This window comes from Heloderma suspectum, chromosome 4 (genome assembly GCF_057233095.1).
Source record: "Heloderma suspectum isolate Gila_16-S chromosome 4, 16-S_ref, whole genome shotgun sequence".
In the NCBI taxonomy this organism is placed as follows: Eukaryota; Metazoa; Chordata; class Lepidosauria; order Squamata; family Helodermatidae; genus Heloderma; species Heloderma suspectum.
In genome coordinates this window covers 14,008,775-14,034,713 of record NC_139461.1, presented here as the reverse complement: position 1 = coordinate 14,034,713, position 25,939 = coordinate 14,008,775, and the positions used below count along the sequence as shown (strand labels likewise).

At 47.3% G+C, this 25,939-nt stretch overlaps 1 protein-coding gene across 1 annotated transcript; it reads left to right on the top strand.

Moving 5' to 3' along the window:
* The first annotated feature begins 1,963 nt into the window (after positions 1-1,963).
* On the top strand, positions 1,964-25,675 carry LOC146346554 (mas-related G-protein coupled receptor member H-like). The gene is made up of 4 exons (XM_084847952.1): positions 1,964-2,075; positions 12,550-12,663; positions 13,303-13,390; positions 24,172-25,675. Exons 2-4 carry the CDS (start codon positions 12,636-12,638, stop codon positions 25,193-25,195), a joined length of 1,140 nt encoding a protein of 379 aa, XP_084704078.1. The 5' UTR covers positions 1,964-2,075; positions 12,550-12,635; the 3' UTR covers positions 25,196-25,675.
* The last annotated feature ends 264 nt before the right edge of the window (positions 25,676-25,939 follow it).

Here is a 25,939-nt window from a genome sequence, read left to right as displayed (position 1 = left end):
AGGGAGCTGTCTAGAATTCACTCTTGATCTACAATATTGATCCCATTTATTCAAAAGCAGATCTGGGTATGGGGGAAGGAATGTGGAGAGTCTGACAATGAAGCCCGTAGTGAATCTTCAGTGATGGGGCAGATGCACTCTGCACATGCTCAAAAGCACCCCTTCTTCTAACATTACTTCACTTTAACCTCCACAAAATGTAGCCTGGCGCTAAGAGGGTGGGAGTGCCTCTGTGCCCATGGGGGTTGTGCTTGGAACATCACATTTCTTCTCTCCATCTTTTGATGGAGGTAGACTGGAAGCCATCTCCTCAGTCCTTGTCGAAACAAAATGAGCTCCTGGCATTCCATGAGAGAGCTGCATTTTACAGGGTTACATATATTCAAAACAAACATTTTCCCCCACCTATTAGAAAACCATCTAAATATTTTCTGTGATGCATATCTATCCCCATCTGGTTTCCCTGTGAAACCTGACTGACTTAGATCCTTCAGTATTTCACTCTTGATATGGGTAATACAGAATTCTATTTCTTAAGCAACACGCTCTCAGACAAGATTTGTCTTTTTCTCTTTTTCTACAAATTCTTAGCATAACAGTACTAAATACAAGAGCTTATGCATGCAGAAATTCAAGTACATGAAACATCTAACATCATTCTAAACAAGGCTAGGGATGGGGCAGAATTTCTCCCTGAAACTTCGGGGGGCCGAGTGCCAACGCATTCGGCCCCCCGAAATCGGTGGTGAAATTCTCCGCCCCCCCCGCCCCCCCCCCCGGGATGGGACTTACCTTTCACGAATGTCCCTCCCGGCGGCGGGTCCCGGCGGCGGTTCGTCGGGTCTTCGTCAGGGGCGGGGGCGGCAGCCATTACAAGTGCAGTAAAAAACAAACAAACCCTGTGATAGGCTACGTAACGATTAACGTAGCCTATCACGGCTAGATCTCCAAAGTCAGCCATGATAGGCTACGTTAATCGTCACGTAGCCTATCACGGGTGACTTTGAAAGAAAAAAAAAAGTGCATACGCAAATGGCGGCCCCCATAGGGCGCCGCCATTTGCGTTCCTTATTTGGTCCCGGTAGTCTACGTAAAGATTTACGTAGACTACGGCGAAAATAAGGGCAACGCTATTTGTGCCCCTGTATTTTGCTGTGCTAGGCTATGTAAATATATATGTAGCCTGTCATGGCAATAGGAAGGAACGCAAATGGCGGCCGCCATGGCCGCCGCCATTTGCGTCCATGTCTTTAGCCATGATAGGCTACGTAAATATATTTGGCATCACGGCTAAAGACATAGGCGCAAATGGCGGCGGCTACGGAGGCTGCCATTTGTGTCCCTGAGCAGCCCAGCGGCTGGATGTCCGATTGTGGGCAGCCCTGGCCGGCGGCTTCGCAGAGTTGCCGTGGAGTGGAGCTGGCCAGGAAGGATTCCAGGGGGAGGGACAGAGCACCTCCCCCCACTGCGGATTGCCTGGCGTAGAGCCAGGTAGGAGTTTCATACATCCCTATGTATAAGTGTGTGTGATTATGGGGGCGGGGGGAACCTTTGTCCAAGATCTGGCAGAAATGGCTGTGAAACTCAGAGTGGGAGTTTCACTATGGTTCTGAGTGAGGAGCATATTTCAGAGAGGAACTTATTCCTGAAGTCATTCCTACCCCGTGTCTCAAAACTGGACTGTAACATCATCCCAACTTACTTTCTGGGAGACTGGGAAAGGTGTCCACACATGCACGCATGCATGCACGCACACTCTAATGGCCAACATTTTCTGTCCCAAATGCCACTTGGAATGATGCCACATCACAATGTAGCTTTGTGTCGGTCCATTTGGGTGTGGATGCAAATAGCATGGAAGTTGAAATAATTCTCTTTAGGAAAATATTGAGCAAGATCCTCTTTAGTCTTGTCAATGTCAGCAGTCATGACATAACTTCTGCTTTTGGCAAGAGGCAAACAAGATCAGTCGAACAGGCAGATGAGATTCAGCAAGCAGATCTAACTGCCTGGAGTTGGTCTGATCTGAAAAGAGACTGCTGGACCACACCAGAGCTGGTCAACCTCACCACCAGGTACATTTGAAGCTGTCAGCAGTATGGTTTGAGCTTGTATCAGTCTAACTGTCATTCTGTCAAGTATTTCAGCAGGCAAAGAAATACCATGAGGCCATTTCCCATTCAGGACAGGTCTCATGGAATCCTAAATAATGAATAGCAGCAGCTGATTTTTTTTTTCCTGCTCTTGCTTTGAGACTGGGCTAACCTCAGAGCTCTGGGACTCTAAGGGGTGATTGGGGATGTTTTCAGGAAGTCTCCTTAAAGGTTTTGAGCAAGGATGGTAGGATAAGTACATGTGGAAGGTAGATTCTGGATGCATAATTTAGTTATTTTAAAATTTGTTATTAATGTTTGTATATTACCTGACTTGCAAAAAGTCACCAAGGTGGTTTATAACAATTAGAAACAATGAAACCCTGAAAAAATAGAGACAGGAACATTAAAATGATTAAAACATGAAAGCACTGGGCTGTCTCAAGTATCAAGCAAAATGTTTTTGTATGGAAAAAAAATCAAAATAAAGAGAAACAGAGGTTAGATCTACACTAGTGCTTTTTATCAGTGCACTGATAACTGTTCGGGCATGTTTCACACTCCATATACCACTTTTCTAGGGCTGTTTCCTACTTGTTGTTCCACATTATCCAAAATACTGCAACAGATGTCATTGTGTGTGCTACGAGGTATAAATGTGCAAGAGAAATATAGCATCACCATGATGGGATTGTACTGATATGACACAAGGTGTAGATCTGGCCAGAAGAGAAAAGGAGGGTGGCATTTAAAAAAGAAAAAAATAGAGAGTAACCAGTAACACTTAGAAATCCTAATTTTCAAAGAGGGCATAGTGTCAAACAGGTAGAAAACCTTAACAAGGCAGACTCCTCCACAGAAGGGCTGTGGGTGACAATACCAAGCTTTGAAAGTAATTTAGTACTAGGAACATGCTATCATCCCTCAGACCAGAAAACTCCGGGTGATTTTGCGATAGAAAACAAAATCAGTGAGGCCTCCTAATGAGAAAGTGTTGTAATAATGGGTGACTTCAATTACCCCCACATTGACTGGATAAATGCATGCTCCAGTCATGATAAAGAGCTTACATTTCTTGATGTCCTAAACAACTGTGCCCTAGAACAGTTGAACATGGAACCGACTGGAGGGAAGGTGCCCCTGGATTTAATCCTAAATGGACCAGACCTAGAATGAGATGTAAATGTGTTGAACCAGCTGGAAACAGTGATCACAGTACTATCAGATATAGATTAGGGATGGCGGAGAATTTCTCCCCGAATCTTTGGGGGGCCGAGTGCCAACGCATTCGGTCCCCCAAAATCGGCGGTGAAATTCTCCGCCACCCCCCGCCACCCCCCCCCGGGATGGGACTTACCTTTGGCAAATGTCCCTACCGGTGGCGGGTCCCGGCGGCGGTTCGTCGGCTTTTCGTCGGGGGCGGGGGAGGCAGCGGTCTTCTGACCGGCTGCCACCGCCGCCATTACAAAGTAAAGTTAAAAACAAAAAAAAAACCGTGATAGGCTACGTAACGATTAACGTAGCCTATCATGGCTAGATTTCCAAAGTCAGCCGTGATAGGCTACATAAATCGTTACATAGCCTATCACGGGTAGGGGTGGACGAAAGTCACTTACCTGTCCTCGAAGGACATTCACGGTGGGGGGGAGGCGCTTCGCTGGTCCCCCCGCAAAGTTCAGGCCGGGGGGGGAGGCTTCCCGCCTCGGCCCGGCCGAAATTCAGGCCGGGGGGGAGGCTTCCCGCCTCGGCACGGCCGAAATTCAGGCCGGGGAGGAGGCTTCCCGCCTCGCCCGGCCAAAATTCAGGCCAGGTAGGAGGCTTCCCGCCTCGCCCGGCCGCGAACGCGAAAGTTAAAAAAAAAAAAAAACGCCCCCTGATAGGCTACGTGACAATTCACGTAGCCTATCACGGCTAGATCTGCAAAGTCAGCCGTGATAGGCTACGTAAATCGTCACGTAGCCTATCACGGGTGACTTTAAGAAAAAAAGCGCATACGCTAATGGCGACCCCCATAGGGAGCCGCCATTCACGTTCCTTATTTAGTCGCTGTAGTCTACGTAAATCTTTACGTAGACTACCGGGACCAAATAAGGAACGCAAATAGCGGCGCCCATAGGGCGTCGCCATTTGCATACGCGCTTTTTTTTTTTTTCAAAGTCACCCATGATAGGCTATGTAACGATTTATGTAGCCTATCACGGCTGACTTTGGAAATCTAGCTGTGATAGGCTACGTTAATCATTACATAGCCTATCACGGGGTTTTTTTTGTTTTTTTGTTTTCACTTTTTCTTTCCTGGCCAGGGAGACAGGGCGCTTCTCCCCGGCCTGAATTTCGGCCGGGCGAGGCGGGGCACCTCCCCCCCTGGCCTGAATTTCAGGGGGAGAAGCGAAGCACCTCCCCCCCACCGCGAAGCAAGCTGCGGGACAAGGTAAGTCCCTTTCGTACATCCCTAATATAGATAGGGATGGGCTTACCTGCCGATCCAGGGGGTTGTGTCTGCGGGGGGGGGAGGCTATCCATTCCTCCCCCCCCCCCGAATCCTTGCTGGCCGGCTCTGCTCTGTGGCGATTCCCCAGAGCCGCCAGCCAGCTCTGAAGTGCCAGTGATACGGCTGCCATTGCCATATCACTGATTGGGCAGATTGACTGTGGACGCAAATGGCGTCCACTACACCATTTGCAGCCGTAAAGGTCTTAGTTTAAGCTAAATGTGTAGCCATTTACGGCTGCATTTACCTTAAACTAAGACCTTTACAGCCACAAATGTCATAGTGGATGCCATTTGCGTCTGCAGTCAATCCGCCCAGTCAGCGATATGGCAATGGCAGCCGTATCGCTGGTGCTTTGGAGCCAGCCAGCGAGGATTCCTCCAGGAGGTGGAGGTAAGTCTTCCAATCCTCCATGGACTCCGGAGGCTGGACACTTTTGAATCCGGCCTCACTGGGGTCCGTGGAGGATTTCTCACCCATCCCTAGACAGACAGACAGACAAGACAGACAGACAGACGTGTGTGTTTGTGAGAGAGAGGGGGGAGGGGGAGAGAGAGAGGAAAATTGCCAAGGAAGTCCAACAGACTCACATTTGACTTCAAAGAGGGAACTTCTGTAAAATGAGGGAACTGGTAAAACAAGAAGTTGAAAGGGGGAGTCAAGAGGTTTAGACTTCTTCAGAACACTTGGAGGTTGCTCAAAACTACAATACTAGAAGCTCAGCTAGAATGTATACTGCAAGTACGGGTATCACCAAGTCCAAGAGGCTGCCAGCATGGTTAATGAGCAGTTTTTAGGAAGCTATTAGAGAAAAAAGGCTTTCTTCGGGAAATGGGAGTTTTGACTAAATGAGAACAGAAAGGAGCACGAGCTTGCACAAAGGACATGCAAGCAGACAATAAAAGATGCCAAACCCAAAAAGCATTTTCAGAAGCACATCACTAACATCATCAAGGCAAACAAAAAAGAATTCTTTCAATATAAAGCAGGAAGCCAGCTAGGGAGGAATTTGGACCGTTGGATGACAACGAAGTTAAAGAAGTACTAGTAAAGGAAGATAAGAGGAGACGGTGGAGAAGGTGAATGAATTCTCCTCTGTCTTCACTGCAGAAGATACTGTTGTGCCTCCATTTGGGATGGAGGAGGACACAGAACGCCTCAGCTTGCGAGTGGCTGGGGGGCCCCCACACATGGGCAGGCAGAAGACGTCTGCAGCTCGACCCAGCTGGCCTCACTTAGCAATCAGCCTCTGCATAAAAGACGAGCCTGAAACCCAGTACAGGTGTTGGAAGCTATCGTTGATGCTCGTCCATAGCAGGGAAAACACATTCCTGTCAGCTCCTGGCTCTGATATTCTCAAACCCAGAACAACCCAACTGTTCTTCAGCAAGTCCCTGTATCTGCTTTCATTTTCCTTGCCTTTGGACTGATATTCTTAGTTTCTTGACCTTGGACTGTTTCATGACTAACTCTAGGTGCTGCTTATCACTCAAATCAAGTAATTTACAACAGCTTGCTTCCAGCCCGAAAACACAGAGTAAAATGGCAGAGATAAGTGAGGCCACAGCTGGATCGAGCTTCAGATGTCTTCTCCCTGCCCATGTGCTGGGCCCCTCCCCAAACACTCTCAGACTGAGGTGTTCTCCTTCATCCCAAATTGAGGCACAACAGATACAGGAGAGATACATCTGCCTGAAGTGATGTTTTCAAGAATGGAGTCTGAGGTACTGAGGCAAATACTGGTGACAAATGATGAAGTTCTCAGCCTTATTGAGAAGTTAAAAGTTAATAAATCACCAAGATCTTACCCATCCTAGAGTTCTTAAGGACCCAGGGATGTCGTAGAATTTCTCCACGAATCTCCAGGAGGCCGAATGCCAATGCATTTGGCCCCCCGAAATTGGTGGGGAAATTCTCTGACACCCCCCCGCCCCCCCGGGATGGGACTTACCTCGTGCGAATGTCCCTTGCGGCGGCGGGTCCCGGCGGCGGTTTGGCGGCGGTTCGGCGGCGGTCCAGCAGCCGGTCTTCCGACCAGCTGCCGCCGCCACCATTTCCAAGTAAAGTTAAAAAAAAAAAAAAGTGATAGGTTACGTAAAGATTTACGTAGCCTATCATGGCTGACTTTGAAAATCAAGCCGTGATAGGCTACATAAATCGTTACGTAGCCTATCACAGTTTTTTTTTTTTTACTTTCCTTGTAATGGCGGAGGCGGCAGCCGGTCGAAAGACCCACTGCCGCCCCCGCCCCTGACGAAGACCCGATGAACCGCTGCCGGGACCCGCCGCCGGGAGGGACATTCGTGAAAGGTAAGTCCCATCCCGGGGGGGGCGGGGGGCGGAGAATTTCACCGCCGATTTCGGGGGGCCGAATGCGTTGGCACTCGGCCCCCCGAAGTTTTGGGGAGAAATTCTCCCCCATTCCTAGTACTAGAACAAGGAGATTGCGGAAAAGTTGAATGAATTCTTTGCATCAGTCTTCATTGCTGAAGATAAAGGACAGATACCTCTGCCTGAATTGATGTTTTCAGAAATGGAGTCTGAGGAACTGAGGCAAATAGTGGTGATGAAAGATGATGTTCTCAGCCTGATAAATTGAAAGCAAAGAAATCAGTGGGCCAGGATGGAATATCCATCCTAGTGTTCTCAAAGTACTCTACTAATGGTTCCTTGAGTTCTTTAATAATGGTTTCAACCAATTTACCCAGAACAGATGTTAAGCTGACTGGCCTCTAATTTCCTGGATCCCTTAAAAATGGTGTTATATTGGCCATTCTCCAGTCCACTGGTACACAGGCTGATCTTAGGGATATGTTACATATTTTTGTTTGAAGATCAGCAGTTTCACATATGAGGTCCTTATAAGGATGGACAAAAGTCCCTTACTTGGTCCCGCAGCTTGCTTCACAGTGGGGGGGAGGCGCTCCATTTCTCCCCTCAAAATTCTTGGCGGGTGGGGAGGTGCCCCACCCCTCCCAGCCGAAATTCAGGCCGGGGGAAGCGCCCCATCTCCCCGGCCGTGAAGTAAAAAAGTTATGAAAAAACAAAAACGTGATAGGCTACGTAACGATTTACGTAGCCTATCACGGCTAGATTTTCAAAGTCAGCCATGATAGGCTACGTAAATCGTTACGTAGCCTATCACGGCTGACTTTGGGGGGGGGAAGCGCTTACGCAAATGGCGGCACCCATATGGGTGCCGCCATTTGCGTTACTTATTCATGCACGGGTAGTCTACGTAAAGATTTATGTAGACTACGGCGAAAATAAGGGCAACGCTATTTCCGTTGCCCGTATTTTCGCCGTAGTCTATGTAAATCTTTATGTAGACTACCCGTGCCCAAATAAGGAATGCAAATTTACATACGCACTTTTTTTTTTTCCAAAGTCAGCCGTGATAGGCTACGTAAAGATTTACGTAGCCTATCATGGCTGACTTTGAAAATCTAGCCGTGATAGGTTACGTAAATTGTTACGTAGCCTATCATGTTTTTTTTTAATTATTTTATTTTACTGGGAAATGGCAGCAGCGGCAGCTGGTCGGAAGACCGGCCGCCACCCCCGCCCCCGCTGAAATGCCACCGAAATGCCGCCGGACCCGCCGCCAAGAGGGACATTCGACAGAGGTAAGTCCCATCCCGGGGGGTGGCGGGGGGGTTGCGGAGAATTTCCCCACCAATTTCGGGGGGCCGAATGCGTTAGCATTCGGCCTCCTGGAGATTCGTGGAGAAATTCTCCGCCATCCCTAGGTTCTTATAAGGATGGACGAAAGTCCCTGACCTGGTCCCGCAGCTTTTTTCGGGGGGGGAGGCGCTCTGTTTCTCCCCCTGAAATTCTTGGTGGGTGGGGAGGCGCCCCACCCCTCCCCGCTGAAATTCTGGCTGGGGGGAGGCGCCCCATCCCTCCCCGCCGAAATTCTGGCCAGGGGGCAGTGTCCCGTCTCCCCGGCCGCGAAAGAAAAAAGTAAAGTAAAAAAAAAAAAGTGATAGGCTACATAAAGATTTACAAGATGTACCATGTATAGCCATCTATTCATTTGCACAGACATAAAATAATTCCTTTCCATAGGCACAGACTTCACAATATCCACATAATGCTTCGTTTTAAAGAAGCTGTTAGAGGGCTCAGTTATCACCACCCACTCACTGTCACCACTACACCTGTCAGGAAGAATAAGGGGGGCAGGGGATGTTGGCAGAACAGTCCCATCACTCACAGACGCATCCAGGCGTGCTGACAGTTTGATCTGCCTGGTAGCCCTCCTCCATGCTGCTGTAGGCCAGAAGCCGGACGTGGTACTTTCTTCTGGGATCTGCACGGAGAAGAATGTTCAATTCATTCACTGACAGACAGGGAGGGAGGAGAAACACAAGTTTTTTTGTTCTGTCTACAGGGCATTGGCCCCTCCCCAAAATAAATTGGGAAGTTCATTTGTGTGTATCGGGATTCACATGGGACAATGGCATGGAATCAAAAACATTTCACACAGCCAGGGGGCAAAATGGCTTCCAAAGTAATTGCGTGCTAGGAAACCTTTCTGATCACGTAGCCTATCACGGGTGACTTTGGGGGGGAAAAAAGCACGTACGCAAATGGCGGCCCCCATAGGGCACCACCATTTGCGTTCCTTACTTGGTCCCTGTAGTCTACGTAAAGATTTACGTAGACTACGGCGAAAATAAGGGCAATGCTATTTGCTCTACACACACCTGTGCTATTTGCTCTACACACATACTCCTGCTCTACACACACCATATCCTCACCCAATCCTCCCCCTTTTACCCCCTCTCCCATGCCAGAACCCTTACAGCGGAAGGGTGAGGAGTGTGGATATTTTTTTCATTATTTCTGCAATGGCAGGGATGGGGGATCCAAGCTTTGACCTATGTCTCCAACCTCATTGGGGGAGATGTGATCTTTCCTCTGTCCGCTGGAACCATCGCATTGTGCCTTAAACAGCCTTGAAGCTCTCTAAAACCAGCATGGATAGTGGGGTAAGGGAATTAGGAATGGGCTGAAAATCAAGACACCAAACCAAAGTTATTCCAATGGCAAACTTAAGAGTTTATCATATGGTATCAAGTGCCACAATTAAACACATACAGAAATTAGGGATGTCAGAGAATTCCGCAACGGATCTCGGTGAGGCCAAATGCCAGTGCATTCGGCCCCCCAAAATCCATTGCGGAATGGCCTGCCACCCCCCTGCCCCCCGCAGATCCCCCCCAGGATGAGACTTACCTGGGGCGGATTTCCGGACGGCAGAGGCTCCAGCGGCGGCTTCGGCAGTGGCAGCGACGGCGGCAGGTCTTTCGAATGGCTGCCAACGCCGCCATTTGCAGTCTGTGTCTTTTTTTTTTCCCCATAGACATGATAGGCTACGTAAAGACTTACATAGCCTATCACGTCTGGGTTTAAAAAAATAAAAAACATGTACGCAAATGGCGGCGGCTATGGCTGCTAGGGATGTCAGAGAATTTCGCCACGAATCTTGGGGAGGCCGAATGCCAGCGCATTCGGCTCCCCGAAATTGGTAGCGAAACGGTCTGCCCCCCAGCCCCCCCGGGACGGGACTTACCTTGGGCGAATCTTCCTGGAGGCGGTGGCTCCGGCGGCAGTTTGGCAGTGGTTCGGCAGCGGTTTGGCAGCGGCCGGTCTTCCGACCGGCTGCCGCCACCGCCACTTCCAGTAAAAAAAAAAAAAAAAAGTGATAGGCTACGTAAGATTTACGTAGCCTATCACAGCTAGATTTTTAAAAAACACCGTGATAGGCTATGTAAATGTTTACGTAGCCTATCACGGCTGATTTAAAAGGAAAAAAACATGCGTACGCAAATGGCAGCGCCCATGGGCGCCGCCATTTGCATTCCTTATTTTGACACGTCTTAGTCTATGTAAACATTTACGTAGACTAAGACGGCGAAAATAAGGGGAACGCAAATAGCGTGGCGTCTACACTATTTGCGTTCCTCTTATTTTCGCCGTCTTAGTCTACGTAAATGTTTACGTAAACTAAGATGTGTCAAAATAAGGAACGTAAATGGCGGCACCCATGGGCGCCGCCATTTGTGTACGCGCGTTTTTTTTTCTTTCAAATCAGCCGTGATAGGCTACGTAAACATTTACGTAGCCTATCACGGCTGACTGCAGGGATGCAAACGGCGGCCGCTGCGGCCGCCGCCATTTGCAGACCAGGCCAGCCAGGATTCGGGGGGGAGGGACGGAGCGCCTCCCCCCCCAGCCAGAATTTCGGGGGGGAGGGATGGAGGGCCTCCCCCCTGGCCAGAATTTCAGGGGGAGGGAGAGAGCACCTCCCCCCACCGCGAATCACCCCCTTCGAAAAGGTAAGTGACTTTCGTACATCCCTAACGGCCGCCAACATTTGCGTTCCTTATTTTTCACCGTCTTAGTCTACATCAATATTTACATAGACTAAGACAAAGAAAAGAAAGGGGAATGCAAATAGCGCCCACTACGCTATTTGCATTCCCCTTTCTTTTCTTCATCTTAGTCTACGTAAATATTGATGTAGACTAAGACGGTGAAAAATAAGAAACGCAAATGGCGGCGGCTGTAGCCGCCGCCATTTGCGGATGCTTTTGTTGTTGTTGTTGTTACCCAGAGCCCTCCACACCCGGAAATCCAGCTGCGGATGGCTCTGGCCTGGGCCTGGACAGCTGCTCCGTGGAGCTGCCATGGAGCACAGCCGGCCATCGAGGATTTCGGGGGGGAGGCCCGGCTCGCCTCCCCCCCCGTCGAGGATTCTGAGGGGAGGGACGGAACGCCTCCCCCCACACACCATGAACAGAATCTGCAAAAAGGTAAGTCACTTTCGTACATCCCTAACAGGAATAATATTTCTGGGAGGAAAGCAGATTTTTAGTTTTACCAGTTAACCTTAAGAGCAATTAGGATAACATGGACATTTCAAAGCTAGTCTACTTTGTTTCCTTACTTAAGGCAAGAAAGACCTAGCAATAATACAACTTCAGTTCATTCTAGTCCATTGGATGCATGGCTTCCAGTATTTTAGCTTTCAGCTGAGAATCTGAGGGTGTCTCATTAACAACAACAACAACAAAACCCCGCAAAAAAAACCCACATCCTTACTGGGGCTTTTTGCTTTCAGTTTCTTTCTGGGATTAGGAGTGGCTCCTTTACACAGCAGACACATTATTTGAATCGAGGGACTCCCTCCTTCCCTCCCTCCCTAGCATGTGTGCAAAGGAGCGGGGGGGGGGTGTCTTGTTTTTGTCACTTAACTTGTGCTGTACTGTTTCCCACAGCCCCCAGAAAAGCTACAACTTACTTCTGAGTAGAAATAAGATTGTGCTTTAAGTCTGCAACCAACTGCAGTTACTACGGAGTAAGCACCATTGAACTTAATGGCATGCTCTGGATCAACAGAGGACATTGATTCTGAGCTGGGTGGGGTGGGGGATCAGAACTGTCTCGCCTCATTGCAGGGAGGCATTTTACCCTATTTTCTCTTGATCAAGAAATGTGCTCAAGCATTTCCATGACAGACAGGTGATTTGAATTGAGGAAAGTTGTTCCTCAGCAAGTTCATAGCACTACACTGGCATTTCACACTGCTGATATCCTGTATTTTTTATAATGCAGCTTATCCCCAATCTTTTTGAAAGCAGGATAAATGGGAAAAGGTGTGGGAGACATCCTGGAGGTTGATGACATCTTGTAAAGGACCCTCAAACGTCTGTGAGTGGCCAATTGAAAGTATGCAATAAATGGCTCATGTGGAGACACCCTGCAGCACTCTCTGTCCTGGCTTCTTCTGATCTCTCCAGTTATCCTCTTGAATTCCACAACAAAAATATTTTTACCTGCTTGCCAGCTTGATTAATACCCCGCCACACCTCTTGGCCAATAAGAGGACCACTAGAGTTTTGTTCAGTTCTGTTTTCTATAGTAACTAGGTTTCTTTTCCCCACTCTTAAATTTCAGATTTCTGGGCTGACATTTCGAACCTGCTGTCCAGAACAGTCTCTAAACAGAAATCAACCTTTTAACAACTAAGATCAAAACACAGAATGGTGGAACAGAATAATTCCTTTACAAGTATGAACAATATGGAAACTGTATGGCATATCTTAATTGATTCTGCACTACTGCTGACAGGGAAACATTCTATTGTAACAGACCTTAATCAAACAGATTGTTCCTAATTCTCTCTGGTGTTTTTGAGGTTTCTGGATGGGTAGCTTAAAATACAAGTGAGTCCAGTTCAGCCACATTGAGAGTGCTTCTTTACACTTGGTGACATATCCAAATGTTTATCTTTAAGAAACCTGGTTAAGAAACCAATCCCTCTTGAATGTTTTTTGGTGTCTTTGTCTTTCTCACACTGTTTTAGTTTCTCAGGTTTTTAGCTATGGGCAGTTGTGCTTTGGTAACATGGAAGGATAGGAATATGCAAATTAGGGGACTTAAAGCAATGGAAAACTGTGCAGGCCTCAGGTTCAGGATATTTATTTATATAATGGCATCTATGTGCATGTCCTAGATGAGCTACATTCAAACTCCAGCAGTAGATGACTTGGGTTTTTCCATATTGATCTTTGTTTAGATATATAGTGATAAAAACCTTTCATCTCCAAGTTAAAACCATTGGTTTTTTAAAAAAAAAGTTGGCAGTTTGGCTGCTAAACGATATTGGCTGAAATAATTTCCTTCTCTTTTGGTTGCAATTTTGTTTAGATGTCACAAGAAAGTTTCCTGGGGAACATATTCCCTCCGATTATGGTGTCATCCCTGAGTCATCTTTTCATGATTTTATAAGCATTTGGTGAGTACGTTATGCTATTAAATCATTTTTTTTAGAAGTATAAGCAAGCTATCCAACACTTTGCAGAAATTCTAGAAAACACTCATCTGCTGCTTGGCACTGCAGGAGTGGTAACCATAGTAGGTGGGTGAAAGTTAATTAGTTATAAATTTAACCAGGTAACAACCTCCAGTCATCATCGTCCTGGTAAAGATGGCAGTGGAAAAAAGGGAATGCTGATGATGAATACCTTGAGGCATCAGTTGGAGACCAGCATATCAGGACTATAGGGCACAGTGGGGAAGACAAAGGATTGAACCCTTGTTGGGACATGACTGCATCACCCACCCCAAACTAGTAGGTTCCATCTGTCTGCTTTGTGATTAACGATGCATTTTCCTGGAAAGACAGTTGGCCTCCACAGTAAGCATTGACCTGATCTGTTTGAAGCTGTGCTCCCATAAGGAGCTGAGTTTGGGGGGAATAAATGACTCAGGTGTTTCATAGTACTAGCACACACACCAAAAGAGTACCTATTTGAACATAGGAAGCTACCTGATACTGAATTGCCAAGCTAGAGGTCCATCTAAGGCTCCATTACAAGAGTAGGTAAGTAGGTACCCTCCTGATGTTCTGGATGACAAAACCTGTCAACCACAGCTAGCATGGCTAATGTTCAAAGATTATGGGAGTAGCTTCCAAAACATCTGGAGGACACCACGTTGTCTACTTCTGCTCTATTGTCTAAACTGATGGCAGCAGCTGTCTGGCAAACCACATGGAGTGAAAACTTTCCTAAACTGCTAGCTGAATCTATTTAGCTAGAGATGTCAAAATACCAAGGACAACCCTGTTAGGGATGTACGAAAATCACTTACCTTTCGGGGATTATGCTGATGGTGGGGGGGGAGGTGCTCCGTCCCTCCCCCTGGAATCCTGGACGGGCGGGGAGGCGCTCTGTTCCTCCTCCCCCTCGGAATCCTGGCTGGCCGGCTGTGCTCCGCAGCGATTCTGCAGAGCCACCGGCCGGCTCCACCAGCAGCCGGAAATCCGGCCGCTGGCTAGCAGAGACGCAAATGGTGGCGGCCGTAGCCACCGCCATTTGCATCCCTGCAATCAGCCGTGATAGGCTACGTAAATGTAGATGCTATGCTATTTGTGTTCCCCTTATTTTCGCCGTCTTAAGTCTACATAAATGTTTACGTACACTAAGATGTGACAAAATAAGGAACGCAAATGGCGGCGGCCATGGCCACCGCCATTTGCGTACGCACGGGTTTTTTTAAAAGTCAGCCATGATAGGCTACGTAAACATTTACGTAGCCCATCACGGTTTTTTTAAAAAACCAAGCCGTGATAGGCTATGTAAATCTTTACGTAGCCTTAGGGATGTACGAAAGGTACTTAGCTTTCCGCGGATTATGCTGATGCTGGAGGGGAGGCGTTCCGTCCCTCCCCCCAGAATCCTGGACGGGTGGGAGGCACTCCGTTCCTCCCCCCCGGAATCCTGGCCAGCCGGCTCCGCTACGCAGGGATTCTGTGGAGCCGCCGGCCTGCTCCGCCAGCAGCCGGACATCCGGCCACTGGCTAGCAGGGACGCAAATGGCAGCAGCCGTAGCCGCCGCCATTTGCATCCCTGCAGTAAGCCGTGATAGGCTATGTAAATGTTTACGTAGCCTATCACGGCTGATTAAAAAAACAACAACGAGCGTACGAAAATGGCGGTGGCCATGGGCACCGCCATTTGCATTCCTTATTTTGGCACGTCTTAGTCTACGTAAACATTTACATAGACTAAGAAGGCGAAAATAAGGGGAACGCAAATAGTGTAGACGCTACGCTATTTGCGTTCCCCTTATTTTCACCGTCTTAGTCTACGTAAATGTTTACGTAGACTAAGATGCGCCAAAATAAGGAACACAAATGGCGGCACCTATGGGTGCTGCCATTTGCGTACACATGGGGGTTTTTTTGTTTGTTTTTTAATCAGCCGTGATAGCCTATGTAAACATTTATGTAGCCTATCATGGTGTTTTTTTAAAATCTAGCCATGATAGGCTACGTAAAGATTTACGTAGCCTTTCACTTTTTTTTTTTTTTTACCTGGAAATGGCGGCGGCGGCAGCCAGTCGGAAGACCGGCCGCCGTAGCCGCCGCCACCGAACCGCCGCCAGAGCCGCCGATGGAGCTGCCGCTACCAGGAAGATCTGCCTAAGGTAAGTCTCATCCCGGGGGGGTGGGGGGCCGTTCTGCCACCGATTTCAGGGGGGTGAATGCACTGGCATTCGGCCTCCCTGAGATCCGTGGCGGAACTTTCGTATATCCCTACGTAGCCTATCACGTTTTTTTTTTTTTAACTGGAAATGGCGGCGGCGGCAGCCGGTCAGAAGACCGGCCGCTGCAGCCGCTGCCGCCAGGAAGATCCGCCCAAGGTAAGTCTCATCCCGGGGGGGGCGGGGGGCCATTCCAGCACCGATTTCGGGGGGCCAAATATGGTGGCATTCGGCCTCCCCAAGATCCGTGGCAGAACTTTTGTACATCCCTAAACCCTGTTACCTTATTTATGCAAATCATACTCTTCTCCCTAAATGTTTGTGCTGTGTAGCTTTCAGTGGTGGCCCCACCTTCTTGAAATATTTATAATTCTATTTGCCATTTTTGGTTTTAATCTTTATCTTACATGTTCTGGTAATCTTCAAGTTAGATTACTGCAATGCACTCTATGTGGAGCTGTCTTTCAAGATGGTTCAGAAGTAGGGATGTACGAATCCCCTTACCTGGGCTCTGCAGGGGGTTCTGCGGGCAGGGAGGTGATCTGTTCCTCCCCGCCGGAACCCTGGCCAGATCCGCTCCACGGTGAGTCAATGGAGCCGCCGGCCAGCTCCGTTCCACAAGTGACACAGCCACCATTGCATATCCGTATTGCTGCAGGCGGATAGGGATGGCAGAGAATTCTGCTACAGATTCCAGTGAGGATGGATACTTTAGAATCTGGCCCCCCAGAATCCATGGCAGAATGGCCTCCTGCCCCCCCCCAGAATCCCCCCGGGAGGGAACTTACCTGGGGCGGATGCGGCAGCAGATGCGGCGGCGGATGTGGCAGCGGCGGCGGCTCCCGTGATGGCAGCTGGTCTCCTGGCCAGCTGTGTCCAGGTGGCTGTGGCCGGGCTGCTGCGGCCACCATTTGCATCCTTGCAGCTGTGATAGGCTACGTAAGTATTTACATAGCCTATCACAACTGGGCAAAAAAAAAAACACAAAACAGCATACACAAATGGTTTGCGTTCCCTATTTTTCGCCGTTTTATCTTACATGAATATTTATGTAGGCTATTACAGCGGGAAAAAAGGGGAACGCAAATAGCGGAGTGGGCACCATTTGCGTTCCTTTCCCCCCCCACCATTTTAGTGTACGTAAATATTTACGTAAGCTATTACAGCAGAAAAAAAAGGAACACAAATAGCACCCACTACGCTATTTGCATTCCCCTTTTTTTCACTGTAATAGCCTACGTAAATATTCACGTAGGCTAGAACAGCGAAAAATAAGGAATGCAAATGGTGGCCGCCATAGCCGCCATTTGTGTACGCTGTTTTTTTTTTGGGGGGGGGTAACCGTGATAGGCTACGTAAATACTTACATAACCCAGGGACACAAATGGCGGCCGCCATTTGCATCCGCACCAGCCCGTCTGCAGCCAGAAATCCAGCTGCGGACAGGCCTGGCCAGCTGCGGAGCGGAGCCGGCTAGGCAGGATTCCTGGGAGGAGGACTGGATCGCCTCCCCCCCTGTCGAGGATTCCAGGGGGAGGGACGGAGCACCTCCCCCCCACCGCAAATCAATCTACAAAAAGTTAAGTGAGTTTCGTACATCCCTAGCTGCGGATGAGAAACAGGAAGTGATCCAGACACAAATGGCATCTGCCACGCCATTTGCGTCCCTGTTTCTTCTTGTGATAGGCTACACGTCTGTATTTACATAGCTATTTACGTATCCTATTGCATGAAAAAATGTCCCTGTTTTTTCACACGATAGGCTACTTAAATAGCTACGTAAATACAGACACGTAGCCTATCACAAGAAGAAACAGGGATGCAAATGGTTTCTCATCCACAGCAATACAGCACGACAATGGCGGCCGTATCGCTTACGGAGTGGAGCCGCCAGCAAGGTGGATTTGGCTCTGCGACAATCCGGCAGGAGGCGGAGGTGAGTGGGAACATTCCTCCACGGACTCCAGAGGCTGAATTCCCTGGAATTTGGCCTCATTGGAGTCTGTGGCAGAATTCTCTACATAAATACTTACGTAGCCTATCACGGCAGGGGGGAAAAAACCCAGTGTACGCAAATGGCAGTAGCTCCCGCCATTTGCATACACTGGGTACACTACGCAAATGGCGTCCCTGGGTTAGCCGTGATAGGCTACATAAGTATTTACGTAGCCTATCATGGCTATGAAGAGGAGGAAGTGAATGGTGGCCTCAGGACGGCCGCCATTTGCAAAGCAGCGCGGACGGGAGCAGGTAAGTGCTCCGTTTCACACGCCTTTTGTGGGTTGGGGCAGCGGGGACTTTGTTGGCATTCAGACCGAGATCTGTCGCGGAATTCTCTGACATCCCTACCCTATTCAGAAGCTGCAGCTCATGCAAAATGTGGCAGCCAGATTGATAATGGGGACCAGAAGGGCCAAACATATAAGACTGACTTTGGCCAGCTTGCACTGGCTGCCTGTATGTTTCCAAGCCCAATTCAAGGTGCTGGTTTTAACTAGGGGTGTACGGATTCCCCACCGTCTGTTCCGGTGGGGAATCCGTGGGTTCCAAAGAATCTGGCCTCATTTGAATCCACAGCGGATTTCTCTGAGATCCCTAGTTTTAACTAGGGGTGGATGAAAGTCACTTACCTGTCGTCGAAGGCCGTTCGTGATGGGGGGGAGGCACTTCGCTGCTCCCCCCGCGAAGTTCAGGCCGGGCGGGAGGCTTCCCGCCTCACCCGGCCGAAATTCAGGCCGGGGAGGAGGCGCCTCGCCTCTCCCAGCCGCGAACGCGAAAGTAAAAAAAAAAAACGCCCCCTGATAGGCTACGTGACGATTCACGTAGCCTATCACGGCTAGATCTGCAAAGTCAGCCGTGATAGGCTACTTTAATCGTCACGTAGCCTATCACGGGTGACTTTAAAAAAAAAAAAAAGCGCGTACGCTAATGGCGGCCCCCATAGGGAGCCGCCATTCACGTTCCTTATTTAGTCGCTGTAGTCTACGTAAATGTTTACGTAGACTACGGCGAAAATAAGGGCAACGCAAATAGCGTTGCCCTTATTTTCGCCGTAGTCTATGTAAACATTTACGTAGACTACAGCGACCAAATAAGGAAGGGGAATGGTGGCTCCCTATGGGGGCCGCCATTATCCGTACACTTTTTTTTTTTTTTAAGTCACCCGTGATAGGCTACGTGACGATTCACGTAGCCTATGACGGCTGACTTTGCAAATCTAGCCGTGATAGGCTACGTGAATCGTCACGTAGCCTATCAGGGGGCGTTTGTTTGTTTTTTTTCTTTCATTGCAATGGCAGCGGTGGCAGCCGGTCGAAAGACCGGCTGCCGCTCCCGCCTCGCTCGAACACCCGCCGAACCGCCGGCCGGACCAGCCACTGGGAGGGACATTCGGTGAAGGTAAGTCCCGTCCCAGGGGGGGCGGGGGGGTGGAGGATTTCTCCCTGAAACTTGTTCGGGGGGCCGAACACGTTGGCGCTCGGCCCCCCGAAGTTTCGGGGAGAAATTCTCCGCCATCCCTAGTTTTAACCTCTAAAACCTTACACAGCTTGGGACCACAATACCTGAGGGAGCACCTCTCTTGACATGAACCTACCTGTATACTACGCTCTGCATCCAAGGCCCTCCTCTGGCTGGCTGCTCTGAGGGAAGCTTGAAGGATGGCAACAAGGGAGAGGGCCTTCTTGGTGGTGGTCCCCAAATTTTGGAATGAACTCCCTGATGAGGCCCACCTGGCGCCAACATTATTTTTTCAGCTCCAGGTTAAGACCTTTCTCTTCTCCCAGGCTTTTGGCAGCATATGATAAGTTTTAATCGATCCTGGAATGGCTTATGGTTATGGTTGTTTGCTTTGAGATTGCTTGTTTGAAGTTGTTTTAGATTCATGTTCTTTTGTGTATATTGTCTGGTCATGGAGTTTTGGGGTAAATGGCTTTTAACATCTGTATACTGTATTTTTAATGTTTTTAATCTTTGTAAACCGCCCAGAGAGCTTTGGCTATCGGGCAGTATAGAAATATAACAAATAAATAAATAAATAAATAAATAAATAAATGTTGTAGTGTATAGTGTGTATGCGTGTGTGTGTGTGTGTGTGTGTGTGTGCATGTGCGTTTGCAAGCCACCTTAAAGGGTAGACCATGTCTTGACCCCTTTTTGCATTGCATTTCTTCCATATTTTATAATATAAAGATATGACGTGGATAGATCTCTTTCTCAAAGCTGGTACTTCTCAAGACCTGGGGATTATAGCCATGATACCATGTAGCAGCAATTCTTTTCATTCGCTCTAGTTTCCAGGCAGCCACAGGGGCACACAAGGGTGCCCGATGTGTAAGACATGGCAGTCGTATAAACTGGAGGCTGTCAAAGCATGAACACTGGGCCAAACCCTAGCCTCCAATTTCACAAAATTCGTCTTACACGTCAGCACCATGAAAGAACCCCTTCATGGATCACTGCCTTGTTGTTGCGGAGGGGCTTGTGTAACTCAGTGAAGCTATAAGCTATGCCATGCAGGGCCACCCAAGACGGACAGGTCATGGCAGAGAGTTCTGACAAAATGTGATCCACTGGAGAAGGAAATGGCAACCCACTCCAGTATTCTTGCCAAGAAAACCCCATGGAACGTAACACAAGGCTAAAAGAGATGACACCGGAAGATGAGCCCCTCAGGTCGGAAGGTGTCCAATATACTACTGGGGAAGAGCAGAGGGTATTTCCAAGTAGCACCAGAAAGAGTGAAGCGGCTGGGCCAAAGCCGAAAGGACACTCAGCTGTGGATGTGTCTGTTGGTGAAAAGAAAATCCAATGCTGTAAAGAACAATATTGTTTAGGAACCTGGAATGTCAGATCAATGAATCAAGGTAAGTTGGAGGTGGTCAAACATGAGATGGCAAGATTGAACATCGACATCTTGGGAATCAGCAAACTAAAATGGACAGGCATGGGCGAATTTAATTCAGGTGACCATCATATCTACTATTGTGGGCAAGAATCCCTTAGAAGAAATGGAGTAGCACTCATAGTCAACAAAAGGGTGGGAAAAGCAGTCCTGGGGTACAATCTTAAAAACGATAGAATGATCTCAGTACGAATCCAAGGCAAACCATTCAACATCACAGTAATTCAAGTCTATGCCCCAACCACTGATGCCGAAGAAGCTGAGGTTGATCGGTTCTATGAAGACCTACAACACCTTCTAGAACGAACACCAAAAAAAGATGTCCTCTTCATCATAGGGGATTGGAATGCTAAAGTAGGAAGTCAAGAAATCACCGGAATAACAGGCAAGCATGGCCTTGGTGTACAAAATGAAGCAGGACAAAGGCTAATAGAGTTTTGCCAAGAGAACACGCTGATCATAGCAAACACTCTTTTCCAAGAACACAAGAGGTGACTCTACACATGGACATCACCAGATGGTCAATATCAAAATCAGATTGATTATGTCCTTTGCAGCCAAAGATGGAGAAGCTCTATACAGTCAGTCAAAACAAGACCTGGAGCTGACTGTGGCTCAGATCATGAGCTGCTTCTTGCAAAATTTTGGCTGAAATTCAAGAACGTAGGGAAAACCACTAAACCATTCAGGTATGACCTAAATCATATCCCTTATGAATACACAGTGGAGGTGAGCAATAGATTTCAGGGATTAGACCTGATAGACAGAGTGCCTGAGGAACTATAGACGGAGGTCCGTAACATTGTTCAGGAGGCAGCAACGAAATCCATTCCAAAGAAAAAGAAATGCAAGAAAGCCAAGTGGCTGTCTGATGAGGCTTTACAAGTAGCTCACGAAAGAAGGGAAGCGAAAAGCAAGGGAGAAAGGGGAAGATATACCCAACTGAATGCAGAGTTCCAGAGAATAGCAAGGAGAGACAAGAAGGCCTTCTTAAATGAACAATGCAAAGAAATGGAGGAAAACAACAGAATGGGAAAGACTAGAGATCTCTTCAAGAAAATTGGAGATCTCAAGGGAACGTTTTGTGCAAAGACGGGCATGATAAAGGACAAAGAAGGCAGGGACCTAACAGAAACAGAGGAGATTAAGAAGAGGTGGCAAGAATACACAGAAGAACTATACAGGAAAGATCTGAATGTCCCTGATAGCCAAGATAGTGTGGTCACTGAACTTGAGCCAGACATCCTAGAAAGTGAAGTCAAGTGGGCCTTAGGAAGCATTACTAACAACAAAGCTAGTGGAGATGACAGTATTCCAGCTGAGCTATTTAAAATCCTAAAAGATGATGCTGTTAAAGTGCTGCATTAAATATGCCAACAAATCTGGAACACTCAACAATGGCCGCAAGACTGGAAAAGGTCAGTTTACATTCCAGTTCCAAAGAAGGGCAACGCCAAAGAGTGTTCAAACTACCGCACTATTGCGCTCATTTCACATGCCAGCAAGGTGATGCTCAAAATCCTACAAGCTAGGCTTCAGCAGTATGCGAACCGAGAACTACCGGAAGTACAAGCTGGGTTTAGAAGAGGCAGAGGAACTAGAGATCAAATCGCCAACATTCGCTGCATCATGGAGAAAGCAAGAGAATTCCAGAAAAACGTCTATTTCTGCTTCATTGACTACGCTAAAGCCTTTGATTGTGTGGATCACAGCAAACTCTGGCAAATTCTTAAAGTGATGGGAGTACCAGACCACCTTACCTGTCTCTTGAGAAACCTGTACGAGGGTCAAGAAGCAACAGTAAGAACCAGACATGGAACAACCGATTGGTTCAAAATTGGGAAAGGAGTACGACAAGGCTGCATATTGTCACCCTGCTTATTTAACTTATATGCAGAGTACATCATGAGAAATGCCGGGTTGGATGAATGAGAGGACGGAATTAAGATTGCTGGGAGAATTATCAACAACCTCCGATATGCAGACGATACCACCCTAATGGCAGAAAGTGGAGAAGATCTCAAGAGCCTCTTGTTGAGGGTGAAAGAGGAGAGTGCAAAAGCTGGTTTGAAACTCAACATTAATAAAATGAAGATCATGGCATCTGGCCCCATCATTTCCTGGCATCTAGAAGGGGAAGAAATGGAAGCAGTGACAGATATTACTTTCTGGGGCTCCAAGATCACCACAGACGGTGACTGTAGCCATGAAATTAAAAGACGCTTGCTCCTTGGGAGGAAAGCTATGGCCAACCTAGACAGCATAGTAAGAAGCAGAGACATCACCTTGCCGACAAAGGTCCGTCTAATCAAAGCTATGGTTTTCCCAGTAGTACTGTATGGCTGTGAGAGCTAGACTATAAGGAAGGCTGAGTGCCGAAGAATTGATGCTTTCGAACTGTGGTGCTGGAGAAGACTCTTACGAGTCCCCTGGACTGCAAGGAGGTCAAATCAGTCCATCCTAAAGGAAATCAACCCTGAGTGCTCATTGGAAGGACAGATACTGAAGCTGAAGCTCAAATATTTTGGCCACCTAATGTGAAGAGAAAACTCTCTGGAAAAGACCCTGATGCTGGGAAAGATTGAAGGCAAAAGGAGAAGGGGACAGCAGAGGATGAGATGGCTAGATAGCATCACCGATGCAATGAATATGAACTTGAGCACACTCCAGGAGAGAGCTCAGGACCAGAAGGCCTGGCGTGCTATGGTCCATGGGGTCACAAAGTGTCGGACACGACTGAACGACTGAACAACAACACCCATGAAAGAAACAATTTTCTTCAGCTGCCTAGCAGAGTATCTCAGTAAAATTTAGGGGCTTGGGGGAGCTGGGCATTTGGGGCAGCAGCATCCAACATCCCAATGATGTTGCGCTAGTGGAAACTAGGTTCCACACACAATCCACTTTGTGCAACTCATTGCATGTAAGTCTTGCTCAACCCATTGTGCAAGTAGTTGTGCATTCCATTAGTCCAGCCTCTTCAACAGGTTGTTCACCTGCTTGTTGTGCAACCAGCTCTATAAGCATAACAGGCAACCGCTTGTGCAACCGAAAGTTTCGGTGGAGCTCCACTCGCAGGATTTGTGTTTGTAGAATGACACCATTGGATACAGCCCTTGGAACTTGCTGTAACCATTTTACAAGTTGGCCAAAGGCTGGTCCTCATTTTAACTTTTTTGGAAATGCCTCTGGCATCTGCGCAGCCTCCCTAGCAAGCGCAAATCATGATGTCCAACTACAGGTATGACAGGAAGAACAGCTGGCCATGGCTGCCAACTGTGCAAGGTTTTGTTTTGTAATCATAAAAGGGACATTTTGGTTTGGCCCCAGTGTGATTTATTCCCCACTCAGTCCCTGATCTACTGTACCAGGGTCTAAGGTGACGGGCTGGAGGAGACCCCCACCTGCAAAGAAGGATCACCCAATAGGAAAAAAAGCAACTGAAATCTAAATACATTGGGATGAGAATTTTATTTATCAATGGTCTATATCATCAGTGTCAGACAAACAAGTACCACCAAAAGCAATACGGCCATTTTTATACTTGGGGAATTAAAAGTGTAGCCATAGCATATATCTGGCTCCATAACTGCAATTGATTCTCCTTTCTCTCCTTCTTTTAACAGGCCTTTGTATGAATATATTGGCCCGGTACCACGTATAGATGACAATGACTTTAGTATTTCTGGAAATTCAGAAGACAAGTTCCCTGTTTATCCAAACATAAATGGCTCTACTGGAATTGGACATCCAATTAACATCACAAATGAGCTTCCTTTTGATGATTTATCACAACATCTTATCAACAGCTTCATTGTCATAATCTGCCTGTTGGGGCTTGTGGGCAATGGAAGTGTCATTTGGCTTCTTGGCTTCCGCGTTAAGAGGAATCCTTTCACCACCTACGTCCTGAACCTCTCCGTAGCTGATTTTGGTGTCCTCATTTTTCTCCTAACTACTGCTACATTTGGGATTGTAACAACTGTGTATAGTAGAAATAAGGTTCTCTCTCTCTTCTTTCTATTATCTCTTGAACTATTTTTCTTCACATATTCTACTAGTCAATTTCTCCTGGCTGCCATCAGCATTGACAGGTGTGTGGCTGTCCTCTTCCCACTGTGGCATCGATGCCACCGGCCACCACACTTATCTGCCATTGTGTGTGCTCTGATATGGACCCTCTCCTTCCTGCTCTCTGGAATTCACTTCACGCTCCAAAGGACTGGGAGCATTCAAAATGTTCCCCTCTTGTTTCAGTTCATTCTGAATGCTCTGCTTGGCACCCCACTCATGCTCATCTCCACAATCACCTTATTCACCCATGTCTGCTGTAAATCGAAGCAACGCCAGCAGGGAAAGCTTGTCACAGCCATCTTGCTTGCACTCCTCTTCTTCCTCCTTTTTGCTTTTCCAATGAATATCTTCTATGTAATTCACTCTTACTTTGCTCCCCATCCCCACCTAATGGTAACTGGTTTTGCCTGTGCCTCTCTGAACAGTAGTGTTAACCCACTGATTTATTTCTTAGTTGGAAGTAGACAGAAGAAAGGTAAACACAGGGTGTCTATGAAGCTTGCACTCCAGAGAGTTTTCAAGGATGAGCAAAAACGTACAGAAGAGAAGCAGGACAGCACTGAAACACCCTTATAATATGAAGACACTTTATGGCCAACATGGGTATTCCCATGGTTTGTTTGTTGGTTTAATTCATAATTTTATTTTGTAAATTAAAAAGTAATTTTGAAAAAAAAATCCCCTGCTTATGTAAACTAGGAAAGGAAAAAGGAAAAACACACACCCTGCATGTACTGTTTTCCAAAATGAAATGTTTTAAGCAATATTAAAAATGTCATGACAGACCTTTTCATAAGATTTTGATATTGTTCCAATACATTAAAAAGGTTTCCAGTTATCCAGAAATGAAAGGTGCTTCTTTTCCCATAAATATTTAACATGTGTAATATTTATAATTTTTAGGGTTTGCTAGGTACAGCAACTGGTCATCCACTCTTGCTTTTCCCAGCAAACCCTTCCTGTTATAATTCATGCTGTAATTAACAGATTATTGATAAGCGTTGTTGATCTCTGTTGACTGTCTGTTCACATTATCCTAATAACAGGATGTCTGGTTTTAATCGCAAGTATGCCCCTGTAATGTCGATTTTATTTTTATTTATTTCATTTCTATACCACCCAATAGCCGAACCTCTCTGGGCAGTTCACAAAAATTCAAACCAAATGGCACACAATAAAACAATTTAAAATATATAAACCAGTAAAACCACAATATAACAATACAACCACAATCAAACCTAGCAGCAGTGCAGGAATTTAAAATACAGATTTAGAACAGCAAAGCTAAAAGTCTAGAAAGCTAAAATGTCCTTAATTTTT

Excerpts from the sequence above, each read along its gene's own strand:
- LOC146346554 (XM_084847952.1), top strand. The coding sequence starts at position 12,636 with ATGGTGGAACAGAATAATTCCTTTACAA. Across the intron at positions 12,664-13,302 it reads ACAGAATAATTCCTTTACAA|ATGTCACAAGAAAGTTTCCT; the intron begins GTATGAACAATA and ends AATTTTGTTTAG. Across the intron at positions 13,391-24,171 it reads CATGATTTTATAAGCATTTG|GCCTTTGTATGAATATATTG; the intron begins GTGAGTACGTTA and ends TTCTTTTAACAG.